The sequence below is a fragment of the Uranotaenia lowii genome, chromosome 2 (genome assembly GCF_029784155.1).
Source record: "Uranotaenia lowii strain MFRU-FL chromosome 2, ASM2978415v1, whole genome shotgun sequence".
NCBI classification, from domain to species: Eukaryota; Metazoa; Arthropoda; class Insecta; order Diptera; family Culicidae; genus Uranotaenia; species Uranotaenia lowii.
The window spans coordinates 426,410,218-426,424,779 of record NC_073692.1 but is presented as its reverse complement, the minus strand read 5'-3'; the positions used below and the strand labels follow the sequence as shown (position 1 = coordinate 426,424,779).

The 14,562-nt window shown below is 36.2% G+C and overlaps 2 protein-coding genes across 2 annotated transcripts in view; one reads left to right on the top strand and one right to left on the bottom strand.

Annotated features, from left to right (window-relative positions):
* Positions 1–362: 362 nt before the first annotated feature.
* On the top strand, positions 363–11,642 carry LOC129740930 (uncharacterized). The gene is made up of 5 exons (XM_055732575.1): positions 363–582; positions 693–796; positions 6,041–6,112; positions 9,988–10,836; positions 10,900–11,642. The coding sequence occupies exons 1-5, from the start codon at positions 492–494 to the stop codon at positions 11,521–11,523; spliced, it is 1,740 nt and encodes a 579-aa protein (XP_055588550.1). The 5' UTR covers positions 363–491; the 3' UTR covers positions 11,524–11,642.
* Positions 11,528–14,562, bottom strand: part of LOC129740929 (uncharacterized) — a 23,255-nt gene continuing 20,220 nt past the window's right edge. The window contains exons 4-8 of the mRNA XM_055732574.1: positions 13,873–14,381; positions 13,322–13,814; positions 12,365–13,259; positions 12,199–12,303; positions 11,528–12,127 (exon numbers count right to left, since the gene is read on the bottom strand). Coding sequence (XP_055588549.1) covers positions 11,927–12,127; positions 12,199–12,303; positions 12,365–13,259; positions 13,322–13,814; positions 13,873–14,381 — 2,203 coding nt within the window. The 3' untranslated portion in view covers positions 11,528–11,926. The remainder of the gene's footprint in view (positions 12,128–12,198; positions 12,304–12,364; positions 13,260–13,321; positions 13,815–13,872; positions 14,382–14,562) is intronic.

Here is a 14,562-nt window from a genome sequence, read left to right as displayed (position 1 = left end):
TATTTTCAGGGTATACCCACAAATTTTTCGGCAATCAACTTGAGCCATTATTTTTCATCCTTGCTTTCCTTCGTCCTAGAAGCATTTCCTTGCAAAAAAAATGATGGTGACCCTAATTGGCTTGCATTAATTGCAACTCACCATGACCCATGACCGACACAAAAGTTTCAAGATCGATTCCACTTTCAAGTAGGACGAACACCCTAAACCAACCCTTCAAAGGCCAGGTTAGAATCTCATGACGTCAAGTCGCAAAAGAAACTCCCTCTGTGGCCAAACAAGTCTGGGCCTAGGCCTACCTACCTAGATCCGGCGCTTTTCTTAGCAACCGCAGGTTGTTGTTTATTTGAGCCAAACCGTCACTTGCAAATGTGGCGTCCAGACGATTTGACGTGAAATTCGTTCGCAGAATTTCCCTGTTTTCGGCAAAAGTACATTTCAAAATTCTTAGTGACTTTAAGCTTCTAAATTTCTAATTATAAAACTATAAAATGGCTAAGAAAGGTGGAGTGCAGCAGCTGCAGGCGGAAATCAATTCCGATGAAGAGTTTGAAAAGTTCTTGGAACGTGACGGTCTCTTGGGTAAGGTTATTTTGTTTATGTGGGTACTTGGTTTCGGTTTGATGCCAAACCAAGGAAACGCGCTCGCAATCTGATCCTCCTAACTTTCATTTGTGGTACGCCGGAAACAGTGATGGACGTCTATACGGACTGGTGTGGACCGTGTACCGGTATGGTGGGAAGTTTGAAAAAAATTAAACTTGAACTTGGTGGCGATAACCTTCAACTGGCAGTGGTAAGTGATACCTAAGTACCTACTGAATTTTGTTAAATTGTTGAAATTTCAAGTAATATCTGAAAAATGAAAAGTCAGTTGAAATATAGATGTTCAGAATGAATTTTTTCCTTATTCATATCAGGAACTTTTGAAGTCGGATAACAAATCTACATTTTAGTGTTTTGCTCATAAGCTTATGCTGCAGCTGTTTTCTAATTCAAAACAAATTATTAACCCGTTTTCAATTCCAACGACTGATATGAATATCTGAGAAAATTTCACGTAATAAAAGTACTATTCAAGTTCTCATTCTTAGAGCTTCGATTTTTTTAGAATTTCTTGTCCAAATTATCCTACTGTGCCGGTACTAGATTATTACGAATTTTCAGTGCACCTCTAGTGATTTTTGAATGAAAATTTACTTTCCTTAAATAACTTTCCATACTACATTTACCTTCATTGCACTAGAACAGAGCTTAATATATCGCTATCAAATTTTGCAGAGAAGTTTTGGGGTATAAAACCTATAATATCGAATGGAATGGGAGATGTGAAAATATAATAATAAAAATTTAGCTTACAGTTTTGTTTCCGTTTCGAAGAAGACTCAGAAGGACTCAAAAACTAAGCGTTATTTTACAAAATCAGTCGGTGTAGTCAAATCACCAGATTTGATTACATAAAACCTCTAGTAAATGGACTATTTGGAAATAATTTGAGGTACAATTTATACAACGCTTTGCTGATTACTTATGCGAAGAACCAACATCCAAAGGTGAAGCAATGTTTTGTTTTTCTTGAGGATTTTGAAGGCTTTTTTTTATTACTACATTTTACTTGATGGAGTTAATAAAATTGAGAAAATCTAAATTTTCTATTTTGATTTAAAATTCCTTAACACATTGAGGACCAAATAGTACGAGATATCTCGTTTTTCTGCTCACCGATAGTGTGCTAGTTATATCTAGAAGCATAAAAAAATCAAATGTTATAATTTCAATAACTAGCTGATTCCGTACGAAGTCCGTTTCGTTTTTTACTTTTAATATGTTAAGAAATTAAAAGTCGATCATAGACGACGACAAGAAAAGACACTTTTCATTTCGTCGTCTATGATCGATTTTGTATTATTCTCTCATACGAGTTTTCTTTTCGATCCCACGCATAATAACTCAATTTTATTGCAAAAACATAAACAGTTGATTTATGACGACCCATTTGTCCGTCGTCTTATATGTCCTATTAATCTGCCATTTGGATTATCGTCTCGATTCGATAGGTACATAATAACATATATATATATTGCCAAAATATTCAATAAATAATCTGGACGACCACTTTCGCCCACCTCATGTCCAAAATTTTACAAAATTTTATTTTAACGACCGCCGGTTAAAAATTGGATTCCTGAAATTTATTGCTGGTCTCTATAAACTCTCGTGTGCTAAATTTAATCTCAGTCTGATGAAATATCACGGCAATATTGAAAAATCGATAAACTGTTATTATGGACGAACCCTTTGACTGACCCCTGATCCAAAATTTGACACCCGGACTAAATTGCTCGATCTTAAAAACTCCCGTGTGCCAAATTTCATCTCAGTCTGATGCATGATCATGACAATATTCCAAAAACAGTGAGTTTCTTGGCTTAGATTTCTTCGCGGTCCTCAATGTGTTGAAATACATAATCGTTGAGCTGTTATTTCGAAAAAAAAAAAAATTTCCGGAAATCGACTGTCTGGAACTTGGATTTTTTTTGACCATTGAAATATTAAAACACAGATTATAACTCACTCCAAACATTTGGACAGTTTTAATTGATAGTTTTATTATTCACCTGTGTGATTCTTTGCCCAGCAACAGCTAGTTTAAAATTCTGTCGATAACACAATGCCCTAGCTTACTCCTTCAACATCTATTCGTTTCTTCTACCCAAAGTGACATGTCCAACTTTGACATGTCCAACAATCAGTTTCATATTCTTTTTATTAAAAATTCTTCTTAGTTTCTATAAAATTTGCCGAAATGCCAATTCAGATTAAAATAAATACACTGCAAAAATTCCACACATTAGGGTTATGTGTCAGCCTATATAGATTTTTGCAATTTGCCTCCCACATAAAAAATATGTGTCTCACATAGATTCAAGAAATATTTCAGCCTTATTTGAGACACATAAAAACTATAAAATCACACATATAGATGCTATATGGTATGGAAAACGCCTAAAATTAGGCTTCAATTTGGGCGTTTGAGAATGAGATGGGCAATTGTGATTTTTTAATTTTCAATGATAACAATTTTTTATTGATTTAATTTTTAGCACACATTATTAAATATTTGAAACTAATTTTACTGTTGTTGTGTTGTAACCTTCCGGTGGCTTATGATCCAAGTTTTGTTTATCGAATCCGTATCCAGCGTTACATTTGGGTTGGGCCACCCACGATCTGCGCCAGCCGCCAACACTCCCTGTGGGAGAGAGATAGAAAAATACGTTTAATAGTCATCACATGATAAACAATATTTTCGCAGTTTTTTAACAAAAATTACTTACCTTATATGCCTGAATAATCTCAACCAAGTTGCCTCGACTAGCACGTTTTTTTTCTCAATCGCAGCCATTTTTCAAGTGTGAAATTTTTCAAAAATGATGCTCATAAAAGCTATGTGTCAACTAATGAACATCATATTTCAATTCAATATGAGCTAAAACTTTAAACATAAAACTTATTTGAATCATATAGTAGAAGATATTTATGAGCTTATGTGTCAAGGAACATATACAATAAGTGTTGATTTTTTGCAGTGTACGATTTCAGCGGCGATAAAAATTAGATAACAAGTAGGAATCCTCTGAATTGTACAGCGAGATTCAATTGCTTGTTCCCAGCAATCTTTCCATTGGTTCATTGTGCAATGTTGATTATCTCGAACCAATAACGTAGTGCAACCATTATGCCATTAATGTTTTTATGATCTCTTTCAAAAAATGTGAAACTAATACTACCAAGGGACGATAAAACTTAATACAAATATGACACGAGTTCAAATATATGATGTTCCTGATGATCTTCGATGCCTTATATTGTAAAAATATTAAAAATAAATGTTAGTGGAGCAAGCAAGTTTTATTTACTGATTTAAGAGTACCTACTGAATTTTTCACAATGGTCTCAATAAAAACAAAGATGTACAGAAAAAAGTACGTTAAAAATTTAGTTCTAATTATAGTAAACCTAAAAATCTTTCATTGCTTTCGTCCAATTTGGGGTCTGATCTCTACCGTCAATCTATTTTTTTCGATCAATAGCAAAATTTTCCAAAGCGTCCCACACTGCAATTTATTAAAAGGTACTGTCCTGTAAGTAATACAAATCTTAGAAATATGGTAATGAAGCCAGTGTCACGGCTAATTCAATACTACACTAACATGCAGTCTGAAGAAATAGGGGAAGGCTCTGAATTCACATATAAATTTATACAATTTTATTATATTGATCAACCCCCTTTTTTGGTTTTATTTTTTTTTTTAAACTAAACCTTAAAAAAGTAAGTAAAAAGCAAGTTTTATTCTTCCGTTTTTTCCTGAAACACCATGTAACAATACTACAAAACAAATTCATAAAAAAAGAAAATTGAGATATTTTCTAAAGTCGACTTTTAAAAACATGGGACTTTTCAGCAATCTCTGGGCATTTTTAGAGGTATTTCAGTTTGAATGGAAAAGTCCAAAAAGTACATGTTTTAGGAACGTCAAATTTAACAAATCAACACAACCTTTCAAAACTTATCAAAAATTGTATATTATATTAAAAACGATTATGAAGCCTTATGGCCTTAGCCTTATCTTGTAAGCTTTTTCGCTTTTTCTCCAATTTGACCTCATTATTGCTCGTGACTCGTGAGTTATTTTCTATTGAGTTGCTGAATCTTCTAAATACGATGATGTTTCGGATCGACGCATAATTTCTATCTAGTTTGAAAACCTGATGAGTATGGATTTTTTTATCAGAGTAAGCAAACACGTCTCCAATCTGGGGGAGGAAGACTGAAATTCGCTGTATCGTTTTCTGTATCGTTTTTTTACTGTTTGGCAAAAAACCAGCAATTGTTGAAAAGATTTGTAATCGTTCAAATTTTAACTTAAGATGATCAGTTGTGTGTAACTGTATGTTTAGGTGCTACATTAAAATCTTCTGAGTTAATAACTGCAGATTTAAAGGTAACATCGAAATCGAATACACCAGCTAGATTATTCGATACCAGTCTGTCAACTCTGTTGAAATATAAACTTTAAACTATATAAAAATGTTGTTCGGTCCATGAGAACAACCTCTAAATCTGTTATTTAATCTATTTTTAAGAACAACCATCGATCAAACATTTTTATTTATCACCTTCAAAAACTTCAACGAAATTTTAGCGACTCAATATGCCTGAATTTGCCAGAGTGAAACAAAACCTTATTAAATGATTGTTTAATGCAAAACAAGCGCTTTCCAGCATCAACAAAGTTTTATTGAAAATCTCTTAATAAGAAAGTAAAATTTTGAACCTTCGCACTGCTCGGTAGATTGATGAGAGAAATTTGACGTTTGAAAGATTTTTTTTCTTCCCCCAGTCCAATATGTTTCTTAATTGTTTTAGAAGGTATGAAACAGATTAACACAGACATCGTTCGATTTCGGCAACATTCGTGCCGATCCGTTCGTTTTTGGCAACATGTCAAACTAACGGTTTTTTGTCACTTTTTTATATTTTTTTTTCTCAAATTAATCAAAAATTATGTAAAACAAAAACATAATATGATCATTAAATTTATAAGATTGACTCAAAAATTATATAAGTTTTAAGCAATAAAAAAAGAAAAAAAATTACTGCTTATAACTAATATAATTTAGCTAATATAATAAATGTAATGCTTTTAGTAGGTTTACATTAATTTTGATTATTTTAACATGAAAATTTATAAAAAAAAAGTGACAAAAGACCGTTTGATTTTGCAACAATCGATTTTGGCAACAATCGATTTTGGCAACATAAAATATAAGGTCGTGTTGCCAAAAACGGGGTCTCTACTGATTCTTGACGGTCGCCTTCAAAATTCAAAACGTATAGTAATAGAATTCGTACTTTTGTAGTTTGCGCTCATTAAGACTTTGAATAATTGTCTCCGAACACTCTATGTTTATACTTTGAATCAAATCATAAACGTAAACACGTTATAAACGTAATTTTTTTCCTTTATACTTTCAGTGCAAATCGGACGAAATAGAGGCTCTCAAGAGATTTCGGAATAACAGTGAGCCAACCTGGCTGTTTGCTTCGGTAGGTTATGTTTCTTAATCCTCCTCCTTTCTTAATTCTACGATAAAATCGGGCTAAACACAGGACCATTTTTCCTACAGGGCATTTTTGTCAAATTTTTTAGGTTCGCCACCTGCCGTCGGTGTTGCGAACTTGCAAAATCTGAAAACGAAAAATTAGACAGAAAATGGTTGATTTTTTGTTCTAAGTGTCATGTCAGTGTGGTCAGTGCTTGTACCATGACCTGTGACTGGAATGATGGTATTAAAAACACCAGCGTAAATAAAAATCCATAGCCTTTACAAAATCAGCATTTCGCCAAGTGAACTAATTTAAAAAGGTTGAATTGCTTTAATCGGTAAAGTTACAATATTCAGACTTCTTCCAATCTATCGCGCTTATCATTAGAACTTCAAAGTATGTATGTCGTATGGAGAAATGTTAATATTTATCCTGATTTTCATATGTCATATCCATACACTCAACTTAAATCATGAAAAGGTAAACATTCTGATGTTGATTTTAAGAACATTTTTTAATTGCTTATACATATGATATTCAAATGTATGATCTTTCCTGAAGTTTTTAACTATCTATTTCAGAATAAAGCAGCTCTCATGCAGCTCTCCTTACAAAAATTTAAAAGATCAATCTTGCAGGGATCGATTCTTTTGCTTCGATTTTTTAGGTGGATCGATCCTGGAACCATTCAGCTGAATCGATCTTGGGAATCGATAATTTGTAAAAGATCGAACAATCCTAGTACTGATAACTAAAAAAACACAAATTTAAACTCACGTTTTTACTTAGCAAGCCACAAGGCGTGAGTTCAAATCCCACCAAGGACACGGTATTTTTTTTTAATTATAACTTTTTCCCAAAATTTAAATTACGTTCATGATTTGTGTTTTCCATGAAGTCAGTGCTCTAAATTTGCTATACAAAACTTTAATTTCTGAATAAAAATCTTTTGAAAAAATAGAAAATTATGAATTTTAATCTGGAATCCTACAATCTGAAGCCATGTTTGAATTTATGAAAACCTTTTAATTATTGTGGATTTCCTTTAAAATTTTAAAAAATTAATATTTTTCATCTGATGTTAAATTGACAAACTGGGCTATTTCATCGGTTGCATAGTCTATTATGCAGCAAAACAGAACTCTAGTTAATTTTGCTTCATCCATTAACAGACTCAAAAAGTGGAATCCATAACCATACTTTTCCGACCTTGCGTGAGATTGTTTCGATATTTAATGGTTAAGCCTTTCGGTGTTTGAATGTCGCCCGCATCTCGTCGTCTCGTGCCTCGTGTGACTCGGGTCAATTTTGAAAGGGAAAACTTTCCATTCACCGATAGATACCGAACGACCTTCGTCATTGAGATAGGATCGAAATACGTCCCTACGCACGCGAGCTTTCCTCTGCGCTAGCTGGCTGTCCTGTTTGTTTGTCTGTCTGTCGTTTGACTTTTGTCGTATTATGCCATCCTGTCAAAGGGCGGATATTTGCTGTTTTAAATCACTCTGATCGATTGATTTGTCCGGAATGGCATGACAGCTGCGGGGACGAAAATATGGATTTAAATAATGACTCAAATGCTAGGGGCTAGAAATAAACTTTTGAACACCACGTCTGTTACTTGTGGGTCCGGATCAAAGGAATGTGTCACTTTGCAGCTTTTATTCCGTAATCACCGTTCTGAAGGTGCGGTGTCGAAGCAAATAGGCACGAGAAAAATTATTAACTTTTTGAATGGAAAATGTTTAAAATTGTTGGCATATACCTATCACATTTGAAAATGTTTGTGAAACATAAATGCAGGAATTCTGACAAGAAGTTTAGAGAACTCTTTTTATGCCTTGAATTTTCGTGAATTTTTAAAATTAACGAAAAAACACTTTAATGAAAAAAAATCCGATTTTTTTCTACATACTTTTGTTTTAAAATTAGGAACAAATATTCCTCTAATCTCTTCAGGGATTAAATAACATCAGATAATGAGAGAAGGTCGAATGAAAAAACTATTTCAGAAATTTTATGAAAACAATTTCGCATCCTGGTGTCGTACAGATTGAAAGAATCGCGTGAGAAAACTTGAACCGCGGCAAGACTGTATCAATGGCATGTCTGAAGAGTCACAAAGTTTATGGAGAACACGATGTTCAAGAAATGAAAAGTTCAACAGTTGTTATTCGTGCACCTGGGCCTTTTGCTTATCGTGTTTGGAATCCCTGAAAAGCGTTAATGCAACCCTTTATCTGAAATGAGAAAGTAAGATCCACTATTTTCGAGGCATAAAAATAAACCGGAATCGCTGTGCTCATGATGAAGTAGCATAGAATTTTGTACAAGGTACACTTTCATCGAATGGAAATTTAGTCACACGTTCAGCTTATTGTACAAACATTAATTATCTTTCCCTCACTGAATGGATCCCAAATCTGTGCAAAAATGATGGCGTTATGCTAATTTTGTTATATAATTTTTAGATTTTTTAGATTTTTTTTTACATTTCAGATTTCTGCAATTTTTTTTTTCAATGTTTGATAGACTGCAGCTTTGAAGATATCAAAACCTCGACACCGAAGAGAATCAATTTGTTCACCAGCACATGGGCAAACAAACCGAGAGGCAACTTTTTTTTTACGACTTTTGGCTGCATGTTTTATGTTCTTGCCAGCTATATTGAACATTTATATACCTAAACGAATCACTGTATAGAAGAAAGTCGCCGCGACCTAATATTATAATCATTATTATTGGTTTCTCCTGTTTGCTGCCACGAAACAACGAATAAGTAACTGCCAAACTCCGCCAATGTAAACCAATAAATATTTCAATTTGTTCCCTTTTTTGGCGGGCTCAACATGTTCATTATTATGTTTTGGCATGTGCCTGCATATCTTTTAGGCTCGTCGTTTATCCTCGGACGGATTTCTAGAAAATGAAACAAAAAAAAGGGATTTTTGTTTTATTTTATAGAAACCTCTTTATTCCAAAAGAAAAAATGTTTAGAAATTTAAAAAATGAACCAACGTAAGAAAGTCAAAAACGAGATCCTGTTTCTCCATTTTAAAATTAGGAATTCAGTTCAAGAACTTGAATATTGATTCAGATTTCATATTTGAAATTTAGGATTCAGTTTCAGATATAAGACTCTAATTTCAAGTTCAAATTTCAGGTTTGATCTTCAGATTCCAGATTCCTCGGATTTCATATTCTGATTCAGCTCTCAGACTCGAATCAGTAACATATTTCAGATTCTGATATCTGATTCAGATTTAAAATTAAGATGAATGTTATGTTCTCGCAGTTAGAACATTTCAAGAATTAAGAATTATAGTTGGATAGAAGAAGATTAGATAAAAATTACAGAAAATTCGCACTGCAAGTTTTTCGGCGCGAACCACGTGACCAACTATTATGATGTGGTAGAATCAACCCTTTCCGATTCTAGCACTTCAAAATAGTTGATCCGTGCTTGCACAAAAGTTAAGTAGGTATGTGATGAAAATGCTTCTTAAAAAAATTCCTACCCGCGCATTTTCAATACCTGTGATTTCAGATTCCAGATTGAGAATCAGATTTCATATCCAGATTTCAGATTCCGATTTCAGGTTGCAAGTTTCAGCTTTTAGATTTTGATTTCGGATTTCAGATCCAGATTTCAGATTCAAAATTTGCTGAAATTAGATTCAAATTCAGATTCTAGATTTCAGATTTCATATTCAGTATTCAGATTCAAATTTGAAACTACGTTTTCAAAGTTCAGATGTCTGAGGCAGAATAAGATTTGATATCCGAAGACGATATTACTGATTTCAAGATGCAGATCGCAGTTTCCGATTTTAGATTTCAGTTTCAAATTTCAGATATTTGTTTCCCTCTTTCAGCACGGTAAAATTGTGAACCTGATGTATGGCACAAATGTACCGAAGCTGATCAATCTGATAACCGAGGAGCTGGACGTTGAGCTGAAATCTCGCGCCGGGGAAGTGGAACGCAAGTATTACGAGCTTTACGAGCTCACCCCGGAGGAACAGGAACGGGAAGATGCTCGCCGCGCCATCGAGGAGGAAGCGGAAAGAATCGAGCGTGAGGCGGCCATCAGACAGCGCAATGACTACATTACCTTTGTCACTGATGAAATTATGGCTAACATTCCGGATATGGGAGTTGTACTGTTCATGCCACATGTGCACAAGGATATCTTCAAGAAGCTCAACGAAATGGCCGAAAAACATGATCTGCAACTGAAGGAGAAAAGACTAGTTCATCTGAATCCCAAAATGCTCGAAGTACTGCATTTTGAGTGTGATAATCCGATTGACGATGAAAAGTTTGAACAAATTTTCTACAAAGACGTTCAGGCGTACGTGTGGAAGCTCCACGAAGATGTTGTACGGCCAATAGTCGAAATAATAGCTGAGTTTGTACGCTTCCTTACGGAACCAGAAGAGGTCCTGGATGCGGAAGGTGCCGTTGAGAAAGTCATTCCGCCACTGATCGAACCTTTAGAGATGACTTATAACCAAGCAGATGGAACGTGGAAGGCCAAGGAAAAGGTTATCCCTAAGAAGGGTTTGAAATCTAAGCCTTCGACTCCTAGCCCTAGTATCCAGTCCAAGGAAACTCTTTCAGAGGAACCGTCGGCGGAAGTCATCAAAATGTTTGTTCCTGGCGTGTGGGCTCCGACGAACAATCGAGCGATGGCCGCTCTATTCTATTTACTATTCCGGCATGTACGTTTGAAAAATACCCTTATGTTCAACAACTTGGACTAATTTTACTTCCATGTTTTACAGCTTACGGAACATTTCTTGCCACCAGATCCCGTTCCAGAGCCACCACACATTTGTATGATATTTGACGCCTACAAGAAGCGTGATGTTTTCGAAGTGGCTGAAAAATACAAACGCGAAGTAATGGCCACCGGTTACTTTACAACCGGAGATCCCAAGACGGCGGAGCTTATTGCGAAAACCACCGAACGCTATCACCGATTGAGGAGGACCAACGTCAATGATAAACTAATTATGAAGGTATCGAAAGCAACGAGCCATGCTATGTTGGCACTGACCGCTGTCGGACCATGCTACATTAGCCAGAATGCTGTCGAGGGTCAAGAGGAATGTGCTCTACTCTTCCCGGCTGGGTATAATAACATTGAGGAAGAAACCGAAGCCACCGAGGAAACTAAAAAGAAACAGAAGAAAAAGCGTCGTGGCAAGAAAAGCGACACATCGGTTTCGTCAGCGGATACGGCAGCTTCGGCGACACCAACGGCTGACGGAGGTGAAGGAGGAGGTGACGGGGAACTGGGTACTATTGGTGAGGGTTCAACCGGTGAAGAAGGAGAAACGTCATCTTCCACCAATTCACCAGAAAAAACGGCTGGTGAGGAAGGTGGAGAGGAAAAAAAAGACTAAACTGTTCTATTTCCAGGAAAATCGCAATATATTTTATTCACATAAAATTACAACATATAATGTAGCTATTTTATTTTGGCTTTCAAATACTTACAATTGAATAAATATGCAAATGCTTTAGTATTCGTGCGTTTAGTAAAATAAAAAATTCGTTTTATATCTTTTTCTTTTAATCAATTTCTGATTTAAATGAAATTCTTTAGCTTTTGATCCATGAATCGCATCAAATTAATAAAATAATTGAACTTAATAAAAATAAGTTACTGCAATAAAACAATAAGGAATCAACACTTCCTAACCACTATTATTATATCTTTCATTCAGGAATACCACAAAGCACGAAGATGCTTAATCCTATGTAGAAAGGTAATCAGTCTCGTACAAATGATGTTTCAAGTCGTTTTTATATAGGACCACCCTCAGATTTCAACTTAAAGGTGCGCACTCGCACAAACCCAGTCTGGTAGCCGATAGCGTAGTTCAGATGTGCCTTTCGATTCGGATTCCAGCAGACCTGATTGATCCGAATGCCAGGATACTCGTGGAAAATTGCGCGTCGATGCGATTTGACCTGTAGCGATTGAATGTCCATTTTTGCGTTGCTCTGTAAATGATCAATTTAGCATGAATCCTTTTTCTTTTAAGGATGTACAACTTTTGTGCAAATATACAAACCTTATCGTTGTCTGTGAAAACCAATCCAAAATTGCTGGAGAAACCAGCATAAGAAGTGTCCGTTGGTTCATCAGTTATTTTCGCGGAAATCGTAGACGACAGAATCTTAAAACGAAAATCTATTTTTAGTAAAGTTATTCACATACCGGTTCTGATCATTACTTACATATTTGTGTACTTGATAGTTCTTATGCGTCAACTGGTAGATATATCCTAAAGGCCTATGGCATAAGACATCTCCACCGTCAGTTGCGACCAGATGAGTAGAAATCCAATCATTTTCACTCATGGAAGTCGCTTCTGCCCCAAATGTGTACAACGGGTGCAGTCGGATTCCGATTTCTCGAGTTTGGTGGAGTGTCAAAGCGCATCGATCAATAGCGAATACGTCGTCGAACACCATCGAAATCACCGGAAAGTGAATACTCCATGACGCTGAAGTGACTTTGCTTTTGGCAATCATCGTGCAAACCTCCTGTGGACTGTATTCTGTGTGCAGATCATATACGGCTAGTTTTCTATCAGCATTACACGCCAGCAAGTATCGAGTGTTTTCTGCGTAGTGTAGATCCAGAGCTGTTATGCAAGAATCTGGCAGATATATACGTCGAAACGGAAGCAAAGCCGGTGAACTATGCTTTGAACCAAGCAGAAGGGATGATTTCGTGTTGAGATCCCAAACACCGATGGCCCCGTTAGAAAAACCAGCAGCAACAACGGAATGACCTTTTCCTTTGCTCCATACCAATTTAACCGCACTGTGCCCTTCGTACTGATTACTTGTTGGATTTTTGGACATGTTCAATGTCAGAATCAGCATCGGTTTGAGATTTACAATACGATAACGATTGGTCACCTCGTAACTGGGGGCCAGTGAAAAGATTCGAATATCACCATCCGAACATGCAGCGGCCAGTAATCCCAATCGATCGTAATCTTTCTCATCTTCTTCTGAATTGTAACATCCACTAGGGCAGAACTTTAACGACCAGATTGGACCAAAGTCGCATGCTATGGAGTACATCAACATGGGTTCCGAATTAGATGACTTTTTCAGAGTCCTGCAAAAAAAAATCTTTGTTAAGCTACACAATTTTAATGCTTGTATAAAAATAAAAATTACCGATTATTGAGATATCCTATGTCCCAAAGCTGGATGATACACTTTGAAGGGAAAATTCGATCGGCCAGATAAAACTCATTGAACTCGCTTTTACACGCAACAGCCAGTACTTCATGCTCCTGCCGTTCGTCTTCAATAGGGAGCCAATCCATTGCCACCACTGGTCCACCACAATATAATATTGAATCTGATTCTCGGGCAATGCCCTTGAATGTGTCGATCTGTTGCCATTTGTCCGCATATTCATGCACCTGAAGTGGTGCATTGTAGAGATTCGTGCTCCGGATTATAAACCTCATTGATCTGGCGCTCTTGGGAATGTAATCTGTCACAAGCGTTTTCGACAAAAATCCCATATCGATATCAGGTTGGAAGTTTTTGAACAACATTGTCGGAGAATAGTGTCTTTTTCGGAATTCCTTGGTCCATATCAGTGCTTGCGCGTAAAAACCGCCCCTAAGCGATCGCATCTCTAAAATCTCTTCGGCCACCACTGCAAAGAAAAACAAATCAGTACACATCTTCACATAACTTCGGTAACATTATCTTACTTTCTCGGTAAACATCGCTCTCTTCCTGAGCGAAGTCCTTCGCAACCGCCGTAGATTTTGGACTAGCCTTCGAGATCGACTTCCGTGGTTTAGGCGTTTTAACCCTTTCTCCATCGGTCGTTTCACCGTGCGAACTCCAAAGTGGTGAATTGTCGTCATCCGAAGATTCTGAATCGATATTTGCTTCCGAACCGCTGCATTCGAAAGGATTCACAAGCAGATCACCATGCTTCCGTTTTATATGACGAACGAGTACATCTACTGGAGATGCCTGATAGAAACACTGCTTGCACTCAAACTTTTCGCTATTGGACGGACAAAACTCATGATGTAGCCTCATTTCTGCTTCGTTACATCCAACGAAATCGCAAGTTGTAAATACACATTTTGCAGACTTGGCTTTGCGCATTTGCGCCTTCCATTGCGACAGACAACCAGGGGTCACTGTTTGTTTAGTTATTGGCCTTATCAAATCGTCACAGGAGAGCTTTGAAATACGTTGTTCGGCTCTAGGATTGAAAGAACAGAGATTTATTATTGTAATGACAAAGTATAGGTACAAGAATTCTAATGCATTGTTTTTTGAAGATAGGTAAAAACCCAGGTTGTTCATTAAAACTCTGAATCAAAAATGATATACCTTAGTTATAACAAAACCTTAAATATTTCTAGAACTATGAGTAGAAATAA

Bases quoted from the DNA above. Each gene is read 5' to 3' on its own strand.
- LOC129740930 (XM_055732575.1), top strand. From the start codon at position 492: ATGGCTAAGAAAGGTGGAGTGCAGCAGCTGCAGGCGGAAATCAATTCC. The intron at 583-692 runs GTAAGGTTATTT...CGCCGGAAACAG, and splicing joins GGAACGTGACGGTCTCTTGG to TGATGGACGTCTATACGGAC. The intron at 797-6,040 runs GTAAGTGATACC...TTATACTTTCAG, and splicing joins ATAACCTTCAACTGGCAGTG to TGCAAATCGGACGAAATAGA.